This window comes from Anas acuta, chromosome 22 (assembly GCF_963932015.1).
Source record: "Anas acuta chromosome 22, bAnaAcu1.1, whole genome shotgun sequence".
In the NCBI taxonomy this organism is placed as follows: domain Eukaryota; kingdom Metazoa; phylum Chordata; class Aves; order Anseriformes; family Anatidae; genus Anas; species Anas acuta.
In genome coordinates, this window is record NC_089000.1 from 421,330 (window position 1) to 440,266 (window position 18,937).

At 48.5% G+C, this 18,937-nt stretch overlaps 2 protein-coding genes across 5 annotated transcripts; one reads left to right on the plus strand and one right to left on the minus strand.

Annotated features, from left to right (window-relative positions):
* The first annotated feature begins 727 nt into the window (after positions 1-727).
* LOC137843251 (claudin-16-like) lies at positions 728-6,064 on the plus strand. Of its 2 annotated transcripts, XM_068658288.1 has the most exons (6): positions 733-1,004; positions 2,854-2,975; positions 3,264-3,366; positions 4,390-4,554; positions 4,675-4,866; positions 4,962-6,064. In XM_068658288.1, the coding sequence occupies exons 2-6, from the start codon at positions 2,862-2,864 to the stop codon at positions 5,045-5,047; spliced, it is 660 nt and encodes a 219-aa protein (XP_068514389.1). In that variant the 5' UTR covers positions 733-1,004; positions 2,854-2,861; the 3' UTR covers positions 5,048-6,064. The 2 variants fall into 2 exon arrangements, with proteins under 2 accessions (XP_068514390.1, XP_068514389.1); XM_068658289.1 differs by lacking the exon at positions 2,854-2,975 and having other exon boundaries at positions 728-1,004; positions 4,675-6,064.
* A 2,118-nt stretch (positions 6,065-8,182) lies between these two features.
* YBX1 (Y-box binding protein 1) lies at positions 8,183-18,093 on the minus strand. 3 transcript variants are annotated; one of them, XM_068658286.1, is made up of 8 exons: positions 17,786-18,093; positions 17,325-17,388; positions 13,762-13,795; positions 11,697-11,786; positions 11,174-11,476; positions 10,691-10,773; positions 10,319-10,584; positions 8,183-8,562 (listed from the first exon to the last, which is right to left on the minus strand). In XM_068658286.1, the coding sequence occupies exons 1-7, from the start codon at positions 17,943-17,945 to the stop codon at positions 10,350-10,352; spliced, it is 969 nt and encodes a 322-aa protein (XP_068514387.1). In that variant the 5' UTR covers positions 17,946-18,093; the 3' UTR covers positions 8,183-8,562; positions 10,319-10,349. The 3 variants fall into 3 exon arrangements, with proteins under 3 accessions (XP_068514387.1, XP_068514386.1, XP_068514385.1); XM_068658285.1 differs by having other exon boundaries at positions 8,183-8,557; positions 10,319-10,596; XM_068658284.1 differs by having other exon boundaries at positions 10,319-10,596.
* Between the last annotated feature and the right edge of the window lie 844 nt (positions 18,094-18,937).

Consider the following 18,937-nt stretch of genomic DNA (forward strand, 5'->3'; position numbering starts at 1 on the left):
CCAGGTAGTAAGGAATCAGTGAACAAACCTGCAGGTTTTGGGACAGCATGAGGCAGCTGAGGTACCTAGGCAGCACTTTCGAGTCTCAGCAAATAGCCCACAATAATGCATCTGGCTGACCAGGCACAGTTACCTGACCTGTAACCACCAGCAAAGAGTGACGGCTGATAATGGCCCAGAGGTTTTACAGGATCCATTAAGTGAGGCTTTGTCCTTTAGAGCCTTTTCTTGCCTCCCTCCCTAAAGAGCTTTGAATTTGGGGGGGGGGGGGAGAAGGAATCGCAGTTCTGCTTGAACTGGCAAGTGCTTTGGTCTTGCTGCCTTTAGGCTAATCTCTCTGATTAGTTCAAAACCTATAACATCTTTGGGAGATGAGAAATACTGGACCATTTCACAGCTAGATACCTGATGGATAACACTAGTTTTCTTCTTCAATAGGAAAAAAAAAAAAAAAAGGTCTTATTTATTGACTGCATGCCTGGCCAAAGGTTTGAATTATCCCCCTTGCAACAGACTGCATTTTTTGTCCTGCCACCTCTGACCCTGTTGCATCAGTACTGTGAAGCCAACATGTTTTAGGCCACTCATCCACGATCAGTAATTAAAAGGCATGATTAAAGAACAGGGGATAATTGCCCAGGACACAAAGTCCCCCACCTGGGGAGTGTTTCTCCACAGCCCCAGCTGGTTCCCACAGGTGTCAAGATGTGGTATTTTTTGGAGGCCAACCTCTGTTCCCAGCCCATTACCATCATGCCTTGAGCACAAAGCATACCTGACGTGACCTGGGGAAACATTAAATAGCCCCGTGCAGGCATGGGCTTGCAGTGCAGCTGGGCTCTGTTGGGCATTGTGCTTCCTGGGCTCCATCAGGCACCTCTGGATGGGTCAGCATCAAATCCCACTGGTGCTCGAAAGCCTTCAGGACCCACTTGAGGATCCCTGAAGAGCTTTTGCCGTTGTCCCATGCCTGCAAGGAGGAGTCTGACCACCACACAATGAAGGTAAGGCTTCCCTAGCACCTCTTCATTGCTGAAAGGGTTCAGGGCTGAATTTAACCCCCCGCACTGCTTGCTGTGTGGGCTCTCCTCTCACCTCCATTGTGCCACCAAGCAGGTCAAGAGCTCAGAGCCTGTGGAGGACAAGGCACGATGCTGCCAGCTGGGGCTGGGAGGGGAGGGCACTTGTGGACATCCTGATCCCACCAGCAGAAAACACCTCTCCCAGAAGCCGTTTTGCAGCAAACCGTGCTGAGCAATGCTCCCCAAGCAGTACTGCTGCCGTTGACTCTCCTGAAAGCTCTGCCTGTGCCAAAGCACTGCCAGGCAGCCCCAGCATGTACCTGGCTGGTGCCTGCTCCCACCTCACTACAGCCTGGCTCTCTTCAGCTTCTTCCAAAAGGAGAACAGGGCTGCTCAACCCTGTCTGCTCTTGGTGACATGGAAGAGGTAGTAGGGACAGACAGATGGGTGGTGGAGCTCATGAGGAATTTACTCATGCTACACGATGAGTAAAGGTAGCAGCTGGTGAATGCACAAGTCACCCATCTATGTTGTGTCCTGGAGGAAGACAGGATGCTTCCCACATGCACATGCATGGACACATGCATACACCAGCTCTCCTTTGCCCTAAACATCATTATTTCCCCATAAAACACTTCCAAACAGAATGAAAACAGAATGAAGCTGGCAGCTCTACCACCTGCTGCACCAGCCAAGGTTCAGGCAGTAAAACTAAGCTGTTTTGGAGTTATCCAAGTGCAAGCAATGACTGAGAGTTTCCTCCATGGAATATTTTTTTTTTCTTCCTTTTCACTTAACTCAAATAGCTGAACAGATTTTCTTCAAAGCCTGCAAAACAGTCAGGGTCTAATAGAAAGAAGAAAGGTTATGGGGAGTTAGCTCAGAAGGTGGCCTGGGAAATTAAAAAAGCATTGTAAATTGGGGTCTAAGAAGCTGCCTGTTAATAGCAGAGGGAAGCTGATGGAGATGTTCAAAGACAGTGTGAGTGGTACCTCCACTCCCAGAAGGTGTCCCAAGAGAGGATCTTGTGGGAGATTTTTCTCACTAGGCTCAGGGCACCATGCCCTGCTTCCTGGCCCTGCCCCTAGAGCAGGCAGTGTCTGCACAAAGGGCACAGACCCTACAATGGTGAACATCACCCCACAACATACATGGGGTCAGGGCTGCTTAACCCATGCAGCTCAGAGACCCATGTGATTTCATTAATAGTATATCTACTTAACAATTGCTCAGATGGTAGGGTCTGACAATGGTCACTGTTTGACAATAGTTTCCAAAGAACGCTTAATTCCCAAAGGGGCAACACTAAGGGTTGGCAGCTGTAGGTGGTCTATGTGGAAGACGTGACTGCAAAATGAACATACCCCAAAGGCCCTATCTACACGCAAAATTGGTGGTTCAGCCTCAGCCTAGGGTACCTGAGCACTTTGGAAGCACCGAGGACCATGGGATGGATTCCAGGTGTTATAGCATCATAGCATCAGCTAGGTTTGAAAAGACCTTCAAGATCACCAAGTGCAACCACCAACCTGAGCTACAGAGTCCTGTCAATACACCACATCCTTTAGTGCCACCTCCACATGTCTCTTCACTGTCTCCAGGGATGGGGGCTCCATCACCTCCCTGGACAGCCCATCCCAACGCTTGACCACCCTCTCCATGAAGAAATTATTCCTAATATCCAATCTAAAACTCCCCTGGACAACTTGAGACCTTCCAAGCAGCTCTTAGGGATCCAGCACTCTGACCCAGGCAGCGTTTTGTCCTCAGAGGATCAGGTTCCTGGGAAGTGGCCAGAGCAGAGGCAGCAGACATCTCTGTGCCCTTGCAGGTGTCCCCATGATTGCAGTCTTGCAGATGATGGCGTTCGGTCTCACTCTCCTCTCATCTCTCTTCCTCCTCCTGGCCACATGCACTGACTGCTGGATGGTGAATGCTGATGACAGCTTGGAGGTGAGTAGAGCAGCTCTGATCATAGTTGAGAGCCAGGTTAGTGCCTTGATATCTGTGAGGTTGCATCATGTCTCCACGGGCCTGGAGGGGGAACATGGTGGGATAAGCCCACCACTTTCTGCGTGAGCTGGAGGACCAGGAAAATACTAGAGCAGAAGGAAGGGAGAGACAAAGAACAGGATATGGTGGTGAGAGCCTGAAGATCTGCCTTGCTGGGTTGGGATATTCCCGAGGAGCAAGGGGGCTTTTGAGTGCTTTCTGCTTTGAGCATCTTCCTCCTGCTTCCAGGTGAGCCACAAATGCCGGGGGCTTTGGAGAGAATGTGTCACCAACATGCAGGATGGGGTCAGGACCTGTGACCAATATGACTCCATTTTGGCAGACCATCCAGGTAAACCAGCAAGGTCTGGAGGTGGAGGCGTTACTGTACATCATTAACCCTTTTCAAGCACGAGGCAAATGCTTTGCCTATTCCACCAAATCCCTTTAATCTCTCACGAATAGCCACAAAGGCACTTTTAAGTTCTCAGCTAAAAGTATTCCCTTTGAGAAGATGACTCTCACTGTGAAGGGCTGACCTTTGTGTCTGAGCATTGCAGGCCTCTTGCCCCACCAGCATGGCCAGGACAGTAGCCCAAGGACCTGACACATCTGCTGAGCGAGGGCATGAAACTGTGCTGAGAGGCCAACACACGACAGAGGTGGTTTGGCCCAGCTCCAGCCTGCTCCACCATTTCCTGGCGGGATTTGCAATCCCCTCTCATCTTAGGAAAAGGAAATTTCTTTAGGAAAGGGGAGCCTGACATGAGTCAAAACAGTTGTACTGAGTGGATGCAGGCATTCGAGGGAGGGTGGTGAGGGCCATTCCCACTGGCCAAGGCCTTGTGTCCTCAGTTCATGGACAGACACAGCATGGTAAGGCCTGCATGGGACACATCAGGCCCCGCACAGGAGAGCCCTTGTCCTTTGAAGAATGATAGTTTAGGACAGCACAGATTTGTACAGAGGAGAAGGGAAAGTTAGCATGGACTATGTGTGGCTTTTTGTGTTGCTCTGGGGAAAAAGCTTTGCAGGGAGAAGTCACATCACACACACAGTGATGTGAAGGCCTCAAGGAAACAAACATATCCCAGACTGACTGGTGCACCTTAAGTTGCTTGGTTTGTTGAGCTGAGCTGATAACAGGCTGATTAAGTCCTGTTGCAGGGTTTCTGATGAGCACCCTGGCTGTAGTACATACACGGTGAGTGGCACATAGGGCTGGGGGAACATCCTAGTGTCAACATCTCCTACAGATACGCCCAGCAGCAAGCTGGGTGACTCTAGCAGGGCCACAAGCAGCAGCTGGGGAGGGGGGAGGCAGATCCTCTGATCATTCCTCAGTCCCCTGTCTGTTATTTTTTTTTCTCCCCAGTGAAGATTGTGGTGACACGGACGCTGCTGATCACAGCAGACCTCCTGGTGGGCCTGGCCTTGGCAACTTTGCTCCTTGGGCTCGACTGCATCAAGTTCCTCAAGGAAGATCCTCATGCGAAACTGAGGATGTGCTATGGGGCTGGTGTCATCCTTGGCATTGGAAGTGCGTGGCTGGGAGTGCTCAGGGGGCAGCTGGACCTTATGGCCCATGGGGAGCTAAAGGCAACCTCAGAGGGGCCCTGGAATTGTATGGCTCTCCCTTAACTGGCCCTATTCCTCATAGGCATCCTGGGCCTGGTGGGCTCCGTGTGGTATGCAGTGGATGTCTACATGGAGAGGGCCATGCTGGTGTCACACAATGTATTCCTAGGAGTCCACTATGACTTCGGGTGGTCTTGCTGGCTGGGAATGGCTGGCTCAACAGGCTGCTTCATAGCATCCATCCTGCTGACCTGCTGCCTCTACGCTTGTTCAGGTCAGTCCATATTGCCCGGGGTTGCCCCATCCCACAACAGGGGGCTTCTTGTCCTGCATGGCCCCTATGTCACATCCCTGACTCTCTCCTGCAAGGCCCCAGTGCCCACCAGCAGTCCCTGAGGTTCCCCCAGCGCCGAATTGTCACCAGCAAGATGTACACCATGGACTCCCGTGTGTGATGGGCAGCAGCATCTCCCTGCACCCAGTCCGTTGCATGATGCTCACCGCAAGTTTGACCCCATTAAAGCACCATCATCTACGCCAGGACATCTCTGCAACTGCTCTAGGACTCCAATTTCAGGGCTCCAGGCAGGGCCTGAACAAGCTATAGCATCAGCAGCTGCAAAAAGTGGGCATGCTGCAGAAGCAAGTCACAGAAAGAGAAGCTTTACTGCCAATTCCAGCCACATTTATTCAAAAATAAAACCTAGAAAAGTGGTGGTTTATGAAAAGAGGCTCCTCACTGACGCCAGAAAAGAGAGAAAGAGGTCTCTGCAGGGGTGGGGGAAAGCTTAACATCCCTCCCAATTTAATTCCTTATTTCCCCATCATAACATGAGGGGAGCAGTTCAGGACCTTTCCAGATCACACAGCTCAACTCAGTACCTCATATGACCCCATATGAAACCTGGGTCCTAAGTTCCTGCTTCCCCCTGCATGCAACAGCACCCCAGCTCCTGCCACCCCAAAGCCCCTTGGGGAGCTCTCACCACCTTGAGGGTGACAGAAGCAAAGCAGCTCCTGGTCACTGCCCCACCGCTGCTTTGGAGGAGGTGAGCAAAAAGCCTCAACTGTGTGGAGCAACACTGACTCCATGTGGCTGCTGGCCCTGATGATGCAGCAGCCTGCTTTAAGTTGCCCCTGCACTCAGAAATTTGGTAGCATACATGCCATTTAGAAACTGGGTAAAGCCAGTAGCCTGGAGCATTCAATAATGTTATCATGGGGTTATCATTAGAGTAACTCCACAACCACACACAGAGGCAATTTGAAAACTAGTGGAGGTGCTCTTCATGCAGAGCTGGGTACTGAAGTCCATGCAAAAAGAATTCTGTTTTCCAAATGAATTACCCTTCTTCACTCACAAAACACTTTGAAAATAAGCGTGAACCCCCAAAACACCCTCTCCCCAATTGGCTGTGATTAAAATCTCCCCATTTCAAGCTCAGCTCCTCTGCTTGACAGCCAAAGGTGATGTGCAATCCAGGAGAAGCCTCACTTCCTGCCCATATGACAGCACCACACTGCCTGCTTCTTCCTCTATGAGGATGCTGGAGCCCTCTGCTCCTTGGGGAAAGTTCATCTCTAACTGCAAAGGTGAGCCCGGAGAGAAAAGTCACTCCTCCCTGCTCTGCTCAGTCTTTGTCCTATCCCTTACTTCTTAGCCAACGATCAGCAGACAAACCATATGGCAGTGAAAGGAGGTTGGACCAGGTCTGCGGTCCAAAGAACTGGTAGCTTACAGGAGACACCTCCACTGCTCTAAGGGACACAGCCAGCCAGCAGCATGTTAAAAGGCATTTAGAGACACAGCATTGGGTTCTTAATGGTTGGCACTTGAGCACATAGGAAAGCAATTAAAAAGAGCAAGCATTTGCATGATAAAAGCAAAGAGCTCATTAGTGCATAGAAAGGAAAAAGCTACAGTTCCCATTCAAAGCTGTGAGACAACTCGGACGCCACTGGGTGCTCCTCACTAGCAGCTTTGCATTCATCACCAGTGAATTTATTACAAGCACACAGCACTGCTCTGCAAGGCTGCGCAGGACCAAGTGAGCCACACCTGGGCTAAGAAACAGCTCTGGATTTCCAGCAGGCCCCGAGCAGCCCTGACTCACACACACACCTGGCTTGCTGCAAGGTCTAATCAGAAGAGCCAGCTTCTCTGTGAAGCACAGCTCAAGTTTCCATGCTCACTGAACCCCAGCACAAGAGCAACTCAGTCACAGCAGAGAAGCATGTCACCACCTGGACCTGCCTGTGGGAAGCACAGCCTGGGAGCTCCGACATCTGCTTGTCAGAAGCTCACACTGAGCAGAGCATGAGTTAAATCAAACCCATGCACACTTGAGATTGCTCTCCCCTTTTGGAAGGAAAGCTCAGCTTCAAACCCAGCTGGAGACCTATGTTTTCCTCTGGTTTGCCCTAGGTTCCCTCCCCACACAGCAGTTAAGGGGGCAGCAACTTTTGCAGTGACTCACCTTTGAAGACATCACATCCACATCCTAGTAAGTCAGGAGCAACAGCGCTTTGCATCATACCAGATGATAAGTTCCCTCCCTTCCCAAAAGGGCTCCCACATCACCTCTTTTCTGCAGTGGTCATATTCCATTGAGGACATAGCTGAGCTTCTCCAGCAAACAGCTTTTGGAAACACACTTGGATGACACCAAGCACCTCCCCTCATCATCCTCTGGCCTTTCCATCAAGTTGTATCAGGATATAATTACACCATTTTCAGAAGTTTGTGACTGACCATCCAAGCTGGCCAAGTGTCCAATTTGAGACTACCTTCCTCAAGGAGACTGATGACAAAACTTAATTCAGCAGGAGGAAGAAACCTTTCAGCCACCCATGGCCTTGGAGAGGTGGAAGCAAAGGCTCAAAGAGGTCTCACTTAACAAGAGAAACAGATTTCAGTCTCTGCATTTAACTCACCAGTTTCACAAACTGGAATTTTTACAGAGAAACTCCCATCATATAACACCTGCTGCTTAAGGTGTCAGCAATCCTCCAGTTGTTACGCCAGGGCACCAGCACTAACGAACGACCACTTGCACTGCACCCAGGGGTGTCTAGCACAAGCCAGGGCCCTTCCACCCACTGCACCCTATGGGAAGGGTGTGAGGCAACAGCAGCCTCCCACTGAGCAGCCAGCCCTGCACCAAGAGCTGTCATCTCTCTGAGCCCTCAGTCCCAGGCTGTGACTTTCACAGAGCTGCTAAGCTCACGTGCAACAAGAGGCTCTGTAGACCTCTCAGTCTGTTTTACCACAACAGCCTGAATGAGGAAGCATGTTACAAACCCAAACTCCCTTGCAGTAAGGCAAGGAATAGACAGGCAGCCAGAAGCAGGCTCCAGGAAGTCAAGCACAGGAAACAAGCATCTTAGGGTCACACAGATTTCACTTAGGTTTCACTGAGGAGAGCTGAGGGCACTTAAAATTGAAGAGTGCACGAGTTCAACATAGTTTTGATAGATATCCAAATACATCATGCTGAAAAAAATAAAGCAGTCTTTTTCAAAGCCTCTTATGAATGCTTAACTTACATGCTTTCCATACAAAAGTGGGTTTGAAACAACCAAGCACACACTAATTCTTTAAGACCTTTATTAACAGATGCTTGCAGTTTGACTTGAAAAAATCAGGTGTACATTTCATACAAATTAAAAATGAGGTTCTTAAAAATCTCAACTTGACCAGATATGAAACAATTTAAAAACCTTTAAAGGTGTATTGAGAAAAAACAGACTTTTAAAAAACGTGTTTATCGTTTCCAAAAGGAGACTTCTTTAGGTAAAAATAATAAAAACCCCATGCTGCATAGATAATGCAGATAGTTCTAGTAATCTGGTCAACAGCAAAAAGCAAGCACTTAAGGTCTTCAGTTCCAATTCTTTTGTTCATTTCTTATTGCTGGAATTTCATTTTCTTTTCTTCTTCATTTCTTAGGTCTTTTCTTTGATGACTAAACTGAAAGAAAAAAGGGACAGGTATAATCAGATATAAATGTTTTGTCTACCAAGACTCACCTGCAATTTAAATTCACACTGAGCTTTCATACACACAGAATAATCTTTATCAGCTACAGCTCTTAAATTAGTCCGGCACATCAGCCCACTTTCCAGTGATCAAAACTGGCAGCTTCTATGCAAAATAAGTGCAAAGAATTCCAGGAGAGAAAAAAATGAACAGAACGTAATTCTATCTACACCTCTCCCTGCACTGGCCTCCTGCTTCAGACTCTTTCACGACAGCCTCTTGGAGAATGCTCCTCAGATCAGGCACTGCAGACACACAGAACTCTACCGTACACTCGTCTGGAAACAAAGCTGGTAAACTCTGAGGAAACTCCTGGGAAGTCAGGAGAACAACTTAAGATCCGCAAAAGATGGCTGAACGGCAAACCTCCACCTATGCCCAACAGAAGTAGAACAGCTTCACTATGCACCAGAAATCACAATTTATATTCCCCAATACTACCAAATAGATAGAAAAATAGATAGAAAAAGCAAAATAAAGCATTGTGTTTTTTCTTTCTTTGAAGCCTGCTAGTTAAGGAATTCATCCAGCTTGCCTCAACCATTAAGATTAACAGCAGGATAATACAAAGGCACACAGAAAATGCTGCAGCAAGACATGAAGAGGTATAAAATAAGTTATTTGTACAACAAATTCAGCAGCATCCAACCCTTGAAGTAAGAGTCCCTAAGACCTCTTAGTTGGAGAGGTCTGTAGCTACTACTGACACCAAACTACTGCTCCTGCATTCCCTGTTCTTCCCAGTAATGTAACCATTCATTAACATTCTCACCAGGATCTAAATAAGTCTGAATGCTGGCCTTCAAAGGCAGAAGAGCAATGAGTGAAACAACAGGAATGGGATATGAACTCTGGTTAACAAAGGAAATACAGAAGAGGAAGAACAGACAAGGAAGGTGCCAGAAACAAAGCAGAAGATAGAACAAGTAAACTGTTCTGGCAGTGAAAATCCCCAAATTAGCAAGCGAATCCCATCAGAAGACAGCACCAAGCTAGCATCAAATCACAACTAGCTTACTTTGCGATGAAGGCAATGTTTTTAATATTGACCTTAACACCAAGCCACACCAGTACTTCAGTCTAGGAAAGTGAAGCCTCCAGCTGAATGTAACATCAACCACGGATACAACTGCTGCCAGCATTTTTGTTCAGATAAAAAGCCACTACCAAGTTATTCCTGCACATTCTACATTAACTGATTAGAAATGAATCCCTAGATATCTTAATGCCATCCAAATGCCCTTTGGGACATAGCAGTAAAAGCCAACATGCTTACAGTCTCAAGTAAATCCTAGTACCTCTGCATACCTGTTTTTCCTAGCAGGATACTTACAGCTCACTATACCAACATCACTTGAACTACTATTTCTGGGTGAATGAAAACTGTCATAAGCCTGGGTTAGTGACTATAGCCAAGATTTTAAGATTAGCAATACTCTAGGCAATGATTCCACCAGTGAAAATCAGAGCTTTGTAACTGAGTCCTCCCAATTAACCATCATTTAGACAGCAAAATCTCACAGCTCAGTTCTGCAGAACTTGGTAAGTGCACTAAGTGTGGCCAGCTCGGTTACAATACACATTAGCAAAAATAGTTCAAATCTCTCAAGGCAAAAATTAAGAGGAAAGCGTCCAAAGAAAAAGGTCAGCCATCAGATCATATCCTCAAAAACATCCTGGCACGCACCCGGATGATGGTAGAGATGGTAAGCCGGTATTTACTCAGCCCCGCCCTGCTCGGCCTCGGGAGCGGACGTGTTCTCAGCTGGTGGTTCGGCTGTCTTCGTCTCTTTGCCATCTTGTGGTTTAGGGTTCTCTGGGCGTCTGCGTCTGTAGTTGAAGTTACGACGGTACCGACGTTGAGGTGGCTGCTGACTTTGGGTCTCATCCCCTTGGTTCTCTTTATCTTCCTCATTTCCATCCTCTCTGGGCTGTCTTTGACGAGGAGGACCCCTGAAAGTCAAGCTAGGCTTTAACAATGCAGCATCTGACCATCGCGATGTTCTGTCTGTGTTGCTAAAGCTCAAGGTAAAAGAAAAAGAGTTGATCTGCAGCATACCTGCGAAATCGTGGTCTATACCCTCGATACATGTTCTGCCTGACTGGTCTGCCTTGTTCTCCTGCACCCTGGTTGTCAGCACCCTGGAAGACATTAGGCAACAAACCATCTTAGCCACATACAAAATCATTACCACCACAACTAGCCAAACCATGGAGAGCCTGCTGTAAGCCAGGAGGGCTGACCGCTGACGTCTGAAGCATACAATAAGGTGGATAGCGGTCCCAGTGCATACAAGTATGCACTATGCAGAATTAATTATTTTTCCGGTTAATTATACAGAAAGTTAACACTAATTTGAACACACTGCTTTTCAAGAGTAGTGACTAAGACCTCCAGCATACTACTATCTGCTCAAGCATTTCATCTTACTGCTAAGCCTTATGGAACAGATCTCCAGCATCCACAAAGAATGGCAAAGAGCTGCACCCCATCACCATGCTCCAAAGAAATCAAGTCAGCACAGCACCACGCAAACATTACCTCCACTATCTCTCCCTGCACGGGAGGGTTGGAATATTGTGGTCGACGCCCGTAGGGCCTACGCATGTAGTAAGGTGGGTACCGCCGCCTGCGGTAGGGGCGACGTTGCTGGGCTTGGCCTTCCGGGATGTTCTCTGCTCCTTCATTCTTTTCCCCACTCTCACTGTTCTGGTAGTTTTGCTGGTAGTTGCGTGGAGGACCCCTGCGACGTGGATATCGTCTGTAATGGTTACGGTCTGCTGCGTATTTACTGCCTTGCACTGGAACTCCACCAGGGCCTGTAACATTAGCTGCCTCCGCACCCTACGGAGCAGGGAGAGCGTTAGGTAAGCAGTGAGCACCAAATCAGTTACAGCATAACATAATATGGTACTGAGCAACAATTTACATCCACATTTGTAAAGCAATGAAAACCCATTAATCTCCCTGGATGTCATCAGGCATCGACTCAAACCACAGGCACCACAACAAAGCCTGCAGACCAAGTTTTCTGTGCATACTCTAACACCTGAGATGTGTTTACCTTTTCTCCTTCAACCACATCAAACTCCACGGTCTCTCCATCTCCTACGCTGCGGAGGTACTTCCTGGGGTTATTCTTCTTTATGGCAGTCTAACAACATAATATTGCAGAATTACATTTACAGGCACAGCATTAAAATACTACTTAGCATGTCTGAAGACTTTTTTTTAAAGGAATTTAAGTGTTTATTCCTTAAGATGTCATCCTCCTGAACAAGTAATTAAACCACAGTGAAAACTCAAAATCAAATTTGTGTTTTACTACAATTTTGGCCTATCTGAAGCTCTACCACTGCCTAGAAATATCTGACAATATGCTTTCTGCTAGTTGAGAAGTTGAAAAAGCAGTTTGAAGAGATATAAAGAAACCACAAAACCAATGCAAACTGAACAAGAACTCGATCACTAAGCAACCCATAGCGTCTGTACATTCCCATGAAGTATGCACACCAATACAAAAAGTTTGCTTTGGGTTTTCCGATCATGTAATCAGGTTTCCATCCCTCTACTTCCCACAAGAATATGCAGTAGCCTACACTCAACTGAGGCTGTCCCAAACTACATAAACACATCAATAACCAGAAATCAAGAGACTTCCTTCTCTGAGGCTTCCGATACTCTTGCTTCAGCCACAGTATTTTATTCACCAACTAACTGCAAATCTACTCTAGCTGAATGTTATACACCAATCATTACACTTTCCACAGTGTCAATACTAGAAAATTTTTTGTCTAAGTGTCTGCGTATTAAATGACACTACTGGAAAATGCTGAATTTTCTATGCTGTTGAGCAGTGTTTTTTTGACAGGTGACAGTGCCCTATGTGCACTATTCTCAGCCATACGCTATTTGCCAAATACTTTAACTGAACAGTAAGACAAGTGAAACAACTTTACAAATAAATCCCAGCAATAGTGTTCAGCTAGATTTCTTCCCTAAATCAAACAAAATCTACAGAAAAATGTGTCCAAAATTTTCAGCATATAATGATTTTAGGGAGAGATGAGAAACCTTACTACAACAGCAGCAGAGTGTAACACATCTTCATGAGAAAACAGCTTAGTAATGAGGATGGGAAGGAGCATACACAGCCTAGAACATGATCATTTATTTCAAATTAAACCCCAAAACTGTTTCATCATGAAAATTGCTACATTAAAACAAGCCACTGCCAAACTGTGCTGTTAGAAACTGACAGTAGTTATATGACAAGTCTAGAAATCTGACATTAAGTCAAGGTCCCTTACGGGTTACCCTACTTGCAAATCAAGTTAATAAAGTCCAACCGCTTTGCTTGCCTTTAGGGTATATATTCCTGCCTCCGTCCACAGAAAACCAGTTGAGTCTCTTGGACTTTCTCCACTGCCCATTACAGAATAATGTTTTATTAATAAATGCCTCCACAGTTTTATTATGTTTAAAAACACTGAGCTGGTCACACTGATTTACAAGTCAGACACAACAGACTCAATGAAGGCCTATCAGCTCTATGAAATAAACCACAGATGCATCACAGTCTCACTTTGTGCTACCCACAGGTTATATTTAAATGGCTATGTCTGATTGAAAATACATCTACTAAAATGTTTATAAACTTTCATTGAAAGCTTGGAGTAAAAAAAATCCACTGAAGTTCTGCCAAAAAAAAAAAACAAAAAAAACCAAAAAACACCTTCACTGGTTCATTCCTATTACAGCCCAATTCATTTTTCCCTCTCTGCTGCACGTTTTTCTTTTAGCCGTATTTCTATAGGCTGTACACCCACGAGACAACTTAAATGGACTTTAGATAGCTATTCCCAAGGTGGGGTACTATAATTTCCATCACTATATAGCATCAGCCTACTCCACCCTAAAGTCCTGATGATGGATGCATGTGGATATGCAAGACCTCCAACCACGAGCGAGCTCTACGTGCATCCGATCAATGAGAAACAGTCACTTGTGTTCAAGTAACAGTTCTTGGAAACTTGAGGTACTTTCACCCCCTCAGTTCCACTTAGGTAAGGTTGTGCAGAGCACGTCTCAGATAGGTAACATGTTTTTCAGTTTCCAGAGGATCTTACCTGATGGACAAACACATCTTCCTTGGTGTCATTCCTGTAAGACAACACAAAATTGAAATTCAAATGTCAAGTGCACAGTGAGCCCAGTTTTAAAATGCAGTTGTTTAGCGGTGGATCAAAACAGCAAACCGTCAAGACAAGTAGCTTCCAGCATCAGCACTACTCTTCAACCTGCTCTTAACTGTTCTCTTATTAGCTTACTGCTTAAAGGAAAGATTTTATCAGGTAGCCTACGCAAGATTTAGAGCACACACTGAAGTCCTGTAAGACTCTCATGAAAGCATTTCTCCTCTCTCCATCCTTGCAATCCCACCAGTAGAGAGGCTTGAAGAAGAAAAACACCTGATAGTCCACAGTGACCAGTCCATCATTTCTGGTAACACTGTGGGGGAGATGTGTCATTGCAGGCTACGAAAACCATTTGAGTCTTGCTTCACTGGTCCCATTTCCTACAGGCTGCAACAGTGAGCTGCAGCGACCTTGTGAGGACAGCTCCATGGACAGCTGCTGACCAGAGCACAAGACACATTCCTGCTGCGAAGCAAGGCAAGCACCCTGTGCGCATACATCACACCGGCTTCCTGCTGACAACCACCTGCGACCACTTCAGTTACCTCCTCTCAGCCATGCTGCTTCCTTCAGCTACAGAGCAACAGCATTAACTGATCAGCACTCCACTGAAGAAAGGCAGTGGGGGTTATTCAAGTCCCACTTGTGAACACAGAGAAAGACAACCTTGGGCTTCTCTACTCACAAGAAACAGAAAACATCACGAATCTGTACCTCTAACCTAAACAAGAATCCAAAAGCATCTTTCAGGGCGATCACGCCATAGCTTCCACAACTGCCATGCTGAGCAAGGCCAGACAGCCACAATCAGTACCAAATGAAGTTAGGAAAGTTTCTGTTCTGCAATTAAGCAGCACAGCTGAAACGGCCTCCACAATGATTTGAGAGCTGTACTCACCATTTCCACCACTCATAACAAGCTCAGAGCCCCACATTCAAGGTCACATCACACCAACCAAACCTCGCTGTGGTGTTAGTTTCAAGTCATTCCACAGACTCATGAATCAACAGCAAAGTGCCTTTTATTTCCTAGAATGACTGGTTAAAGACACAGCAAAGCAAGCTTGTGTTAAAGTATGCTCATAACTAATTTTTATTTTTTTAATAAAATAAAGCCAGTTACTCCTCACCATTGGCTTTAAAATGCGAGAATGACAACTGTGACTTTTCCAAAACTCAATCCAAGCTATGGCTATTCTGGCAGACAGCACCACTAAAAGTCACCTTGTTTCCTTACAGAGCTGATGCCTGAAAATACTACAGGCCTCCAAGTTTACTGTAGTAAAGACAACAGAAAGGACTACAGAAGAGCAAGTGTGATCATCAGGAGGCATCTTATCTCCAGCCACTGGTGATGCAGCTTTCAGAAGCCCTTGAAAGCCAGAGCCTAAATACTTGCTAGTTCACCATACAAGATCTCTAAAGAGATGCACCAATAGCTGATAACCTTCAGAAAAGTAACAGCTTTCAGTAAAGATGCTTGCTATCCTTCTGCACTCTCAGCTGAACAGCAGCGTCAAGAAGCGCTCACCACCTATGCTCTTCAAGTGTGGATGCTCTATACTCTTGCCCAACTTAGATTTTTGGCAACAATACCAGATGTTTGTCACTAGGGTCCTTTTTCAACAGCTGTTCCATTTGAGAGTATATCGAAGTTTTAGATAAATGAATGACTCAGGTACACACAAGTAATTCAAGGTGTATATCTGATTAGTTAGAAAGTTTACTGGTTAATTTCAAAGCCCGGTGCATGATTCCTGTATTAAGATGGCATTTTCCAGCAACCACATCTAGAAGCAGTAAGTGTACTGCCACTCAGATGGCGCAGGAATAACAGCAGCTATCACATTCTCAACCAAAACGTGAAACAGCACAGAAGACCCCCATTCTGAAGCCCTAACAACCTGGTTAGTTCATCTTAGTACTAGATAATATTCCCATCAATATCTTTAACTGCGTTAAAAGGACATTTAGACAAGCAGACCAAGTGTGCATGAAAACGTAGCAAAGCTGCAAATACAAAGCCAGCCATCAATGTGCAATTCCAATTTGTTAACAGGACAGTTAACAGTGTCCTGCATATTCATTTTTTACTTTGACAACTGGAAGAAACCACTGACAGAATTTAAACTAATATTTCAGAAAAAAAAATGCACTTTAACATTAAAATAACACAGTAAATACTTGAAGCTCACATGCACCTAGAAAGCTGAATTTTAGTTGCAAAGCTAGTTTTAGCTGCAAGCATACCCGACTGAAGCAAAGACAAGCAAGAGCAGAAGCTCTCGCAATTTCCCTTGTATCAAGTGAGAGAGATTCCAGAGCTGTGGAAATGTCCTCCAGTTCAGTTCTCAGGCTGCAGCTCTAATCTCCTGATAACATGAGATCATGCTGTGTTTCTCATTAAAAATGGCAACCTCAGGGATTAAACAGCTGCCAAAACAATATGAGTGGGGAAGCCATTCAGATGTTTTAACTAGCTGCTGTTGCTTCCGTGCCTGACTCACATAACTGAGCATTTCCACTACTGAGTGGAGCCGAGAAAAGGCTTCCCTAGAGGTAGAGTTTGTGGCCTGTAACTTTATAGGCACTTACAAGAAGAGCAAGAGACGCTAAAGCTAACACAGACAGGTATTCAGCACCCAACGTTCAAACGCTATATGGGGAACTGGACAGGTTCAGTAAGTCACACACAAAACCAGCTAAGGAGCTCAGACGATACTTAAGACAAGGCCACATAGATAAAAAGACAATCTTTAGAACAACGCTAAATAAGAACACCAGTAGCTACACTTGCTTCCCTAGAAGAGGATTCCCAAGCCTTCTGTCAAATACTGTTAGAGAGGGTTTGAAGCCACCCAGCTGCAATACGTCTTTCTTCAGCTTCTTTCAGACTTTAACCCACTCGTTCAACTCACACTCAACTCTTTCCTGATCCAAAAAGCCTTATACTGCCATAGAAGAAGAAAAAAGACCCTCCAGTAGCAAATACATTATCCTATATCTTTCCCCATTTCTGGTAGATGCATTCCTGTGGATGTGCTTAAGGGGAAAACAGCTCCTACAAATACAGCCTCTGCAAATAACCCACACACTGGCTGGTAGGATTTCCGTTTCTTTCCAGAAGGGCCTGGCAGAGCAATTCCAGAACTCCTGCGCTACTCAGCAGCTTCACTGCTACGCTAACCTACGTACACACCCTTAAGCGTTCAGATTTGCTCTTTGAATCACCTACTGTCAGAAAGAGAACCTCCCAGGCATTTCAGAACCTCCCAGGTGTTTGTTTCTCGAGGCCTGTCCACGCACTCCAGCCTTATGACAGAAAAGCAGCCCGAACTTTGCACGTTTCCCTGTATGGTCGCAGCTTCCCGAGGGCAGCACGCTCCTAGGCGCCTCCAGCTATTCCCAGCCCAGCTCCTGCCGGCACCCGGCCTTCCCCAACCCCCGAGGAGCCCGGGGAAGGCCCCGCCGCCGGGCCCCGGGGCCGCGCTCACCTGTTGATGAAGCCGTAACCGTTCCGTACGTTGAACCATTTCACTGTTCCCAAAACCTTCGTTGCTGGAAAGGCAGCGACACAAGACAAGAGGGGAGAGAAGGGGGGGGTTGCGGGGCGTCAGGCGCGGCACGTGGCGGGGCGGCGCACACAAAGGCCCCGCGTGGCGGACATTTTGCGCCGCGCCGCCCCGCCCCCACCCGCCGACACGCGGGGCCCGGCGGCGCGCGCGCGGCGGGGCGCGCGCCCAACGGCCGCGAGGGGAGGGGGGCGGGGGGAAGGGGGCGCGCGGCGCTCTGAGGAGGCGCGCGCCCAACGGCCGCGGGGGGGGGGTGGGGGTTGGGGGGGGTAGGGGGGCGCGCGCACCGCCGAGGCCCTCTCCTCTTCTCCCCTCTCCTCGCCTCCCCTCTCCCCCCCTCCCGTCCCCTCCCCGCCGCCGCCGCGGCCCGCTCCGTGCCTCACCGATGACCTTCTTGTCCCCGCCGGCGGGAGGCGCCGCCGAGGCCAGGCCGCTGCCCCCGTTCCCGGTGCCGCCGTTGGGCTTGGAGTCGGCGGGGGCGGCGGCGGGGGCCGCCGCGGGGACGGGGGCGGCGGGCGGCTGGGTCTCGGCCTCGCTGCTCATGGCGGCGGCTGTTCGGTGCGGGCGGTGGTGGTGACTGGCTGTTTGCGCCGCCTCCCGCGGTGTGATGGTGACTGAGGCCGGCCGTGGGGGGGCTGCTCCCTGCTCCGGGCTCGCTGAGCTCCGCTCTCCGCTCCCGATACCGATCGAACTGGCCACAATGGCGGCCCGCACCGGCTAGCCACCCCGCGCGCCCCGCCCGCGCGCCCCGCTATTGGCCGCCCGCGCTGTCCGTCAGACGACGCGCCGCTCCCATTGGTCCTTCCCGTCCCGGCGGCCGCCCCCTCGCCGCGCGTCCGTTGGAGCCGGCAACTGCCTTTCCTCAGCAGCGCGCGCGCCCATTGGCCGTTCGGGCGGTTGCGGCCGGGCTCCTTTTCCTTCCCCGCCCACCCTCAGGCTCCGCCCCCGCTCCCTGATTGGCCGCCGCTGCCGCCGCTCGCCCCGCGGTCCCGCCCCTGCGGGCCTGGCGGGCACCGGGCGCGCGGCCACGCGGCCGGGAGCGCCCCGAGCACGCGCCCGCCTTCCCCTGAACCCTTCCCCGTGGGGCAGCGGGGAAAGCCCCAGCGCTAGGCTCCTGCTGCCGGAGCCCTTTCTGCACCCACCACCTCTCCTCCCCTCCTTGCCTTCACCTCCTATGGCTTCGCTTTGCAGCGGCTCAGAGAAACCTCTGCTGGATTCTCTACAAGTCCAAGGGAAACAGAGCGTTCCTGTGCACCAAGTTGTTCTCCCTGTGCACTTGAACCGTGGTTGTTGGCTGCAGCCTGACAGCCCTGCCCTTGGCTACGCGCTTCCTTCCATGTTAGAGGAGGGAAAGGTCACCAGCAACCACCGAGAACAGAGCCAAGGTCTCTGCAGGACCCATCACTGCACTATCTTTGCCACCAGTGCGCTAAGCGTCCCCTTGGGGTCAGCCCTTCAGCACTCTTACAATTACCACTGAGTCCCGGCCGGATGAGGGCTTGGATGGGGCCCTGCCAAGGCAGCACTCAGTCACA

What these genes read in the sequence shown, in the direction of transcription:
- LOC137843251 (XM_068658288.1), top strand. Translation starts at nt 2,862, where the DNA reads ATGATTGCAGTCTTGCAGATGATGGCGTTCGGTCTCACTCTCCTCTCA. An exon ending in ATGCTGATGACAGCTTGGAG is followed by an intron (nt 2,976 to 3,263) that starts GTGAGTAGAGCA and finishes TCCTGCTTCCAG; the next exon opens with GTGAGCCACAAATGCCGGGG. An exon ending in CATTTTGGCAGACCATCCAG is followed by an intron (nt 3,367 to 4,389) that starts GTAAACCAGCAA and finishes TTTTCTCCCCAG; the next exon opens with TGAAGATTGTGGTGACACGG.
- YBX1 (XM_068658285.1), bottom strand. Translation starts at nt 17,945, where the DNA reads ATGAGCAGCGAGGCCGAGACCCAGCCGCCCGCCGCCCCCGTCCCCGCG. An exon ending in GGTTACGGCTTCATCAACAG is followed by an intron (nt 13,796 to 17,324) that starts GTGAGCGCGGCC and finishes GTTGTCTTACAG; the next exon opens with GAATGACACCAAGGAAGATG. An exon ending in ATGTGGTTGAAGGAGAAAAG is followed by an intron (nt 11,477 to 11,696) that starts GTAAACACATCT and finishes CCTGCTCCGTAG; the next exon opens with GGTGCGGAGGCAGCTAATGT.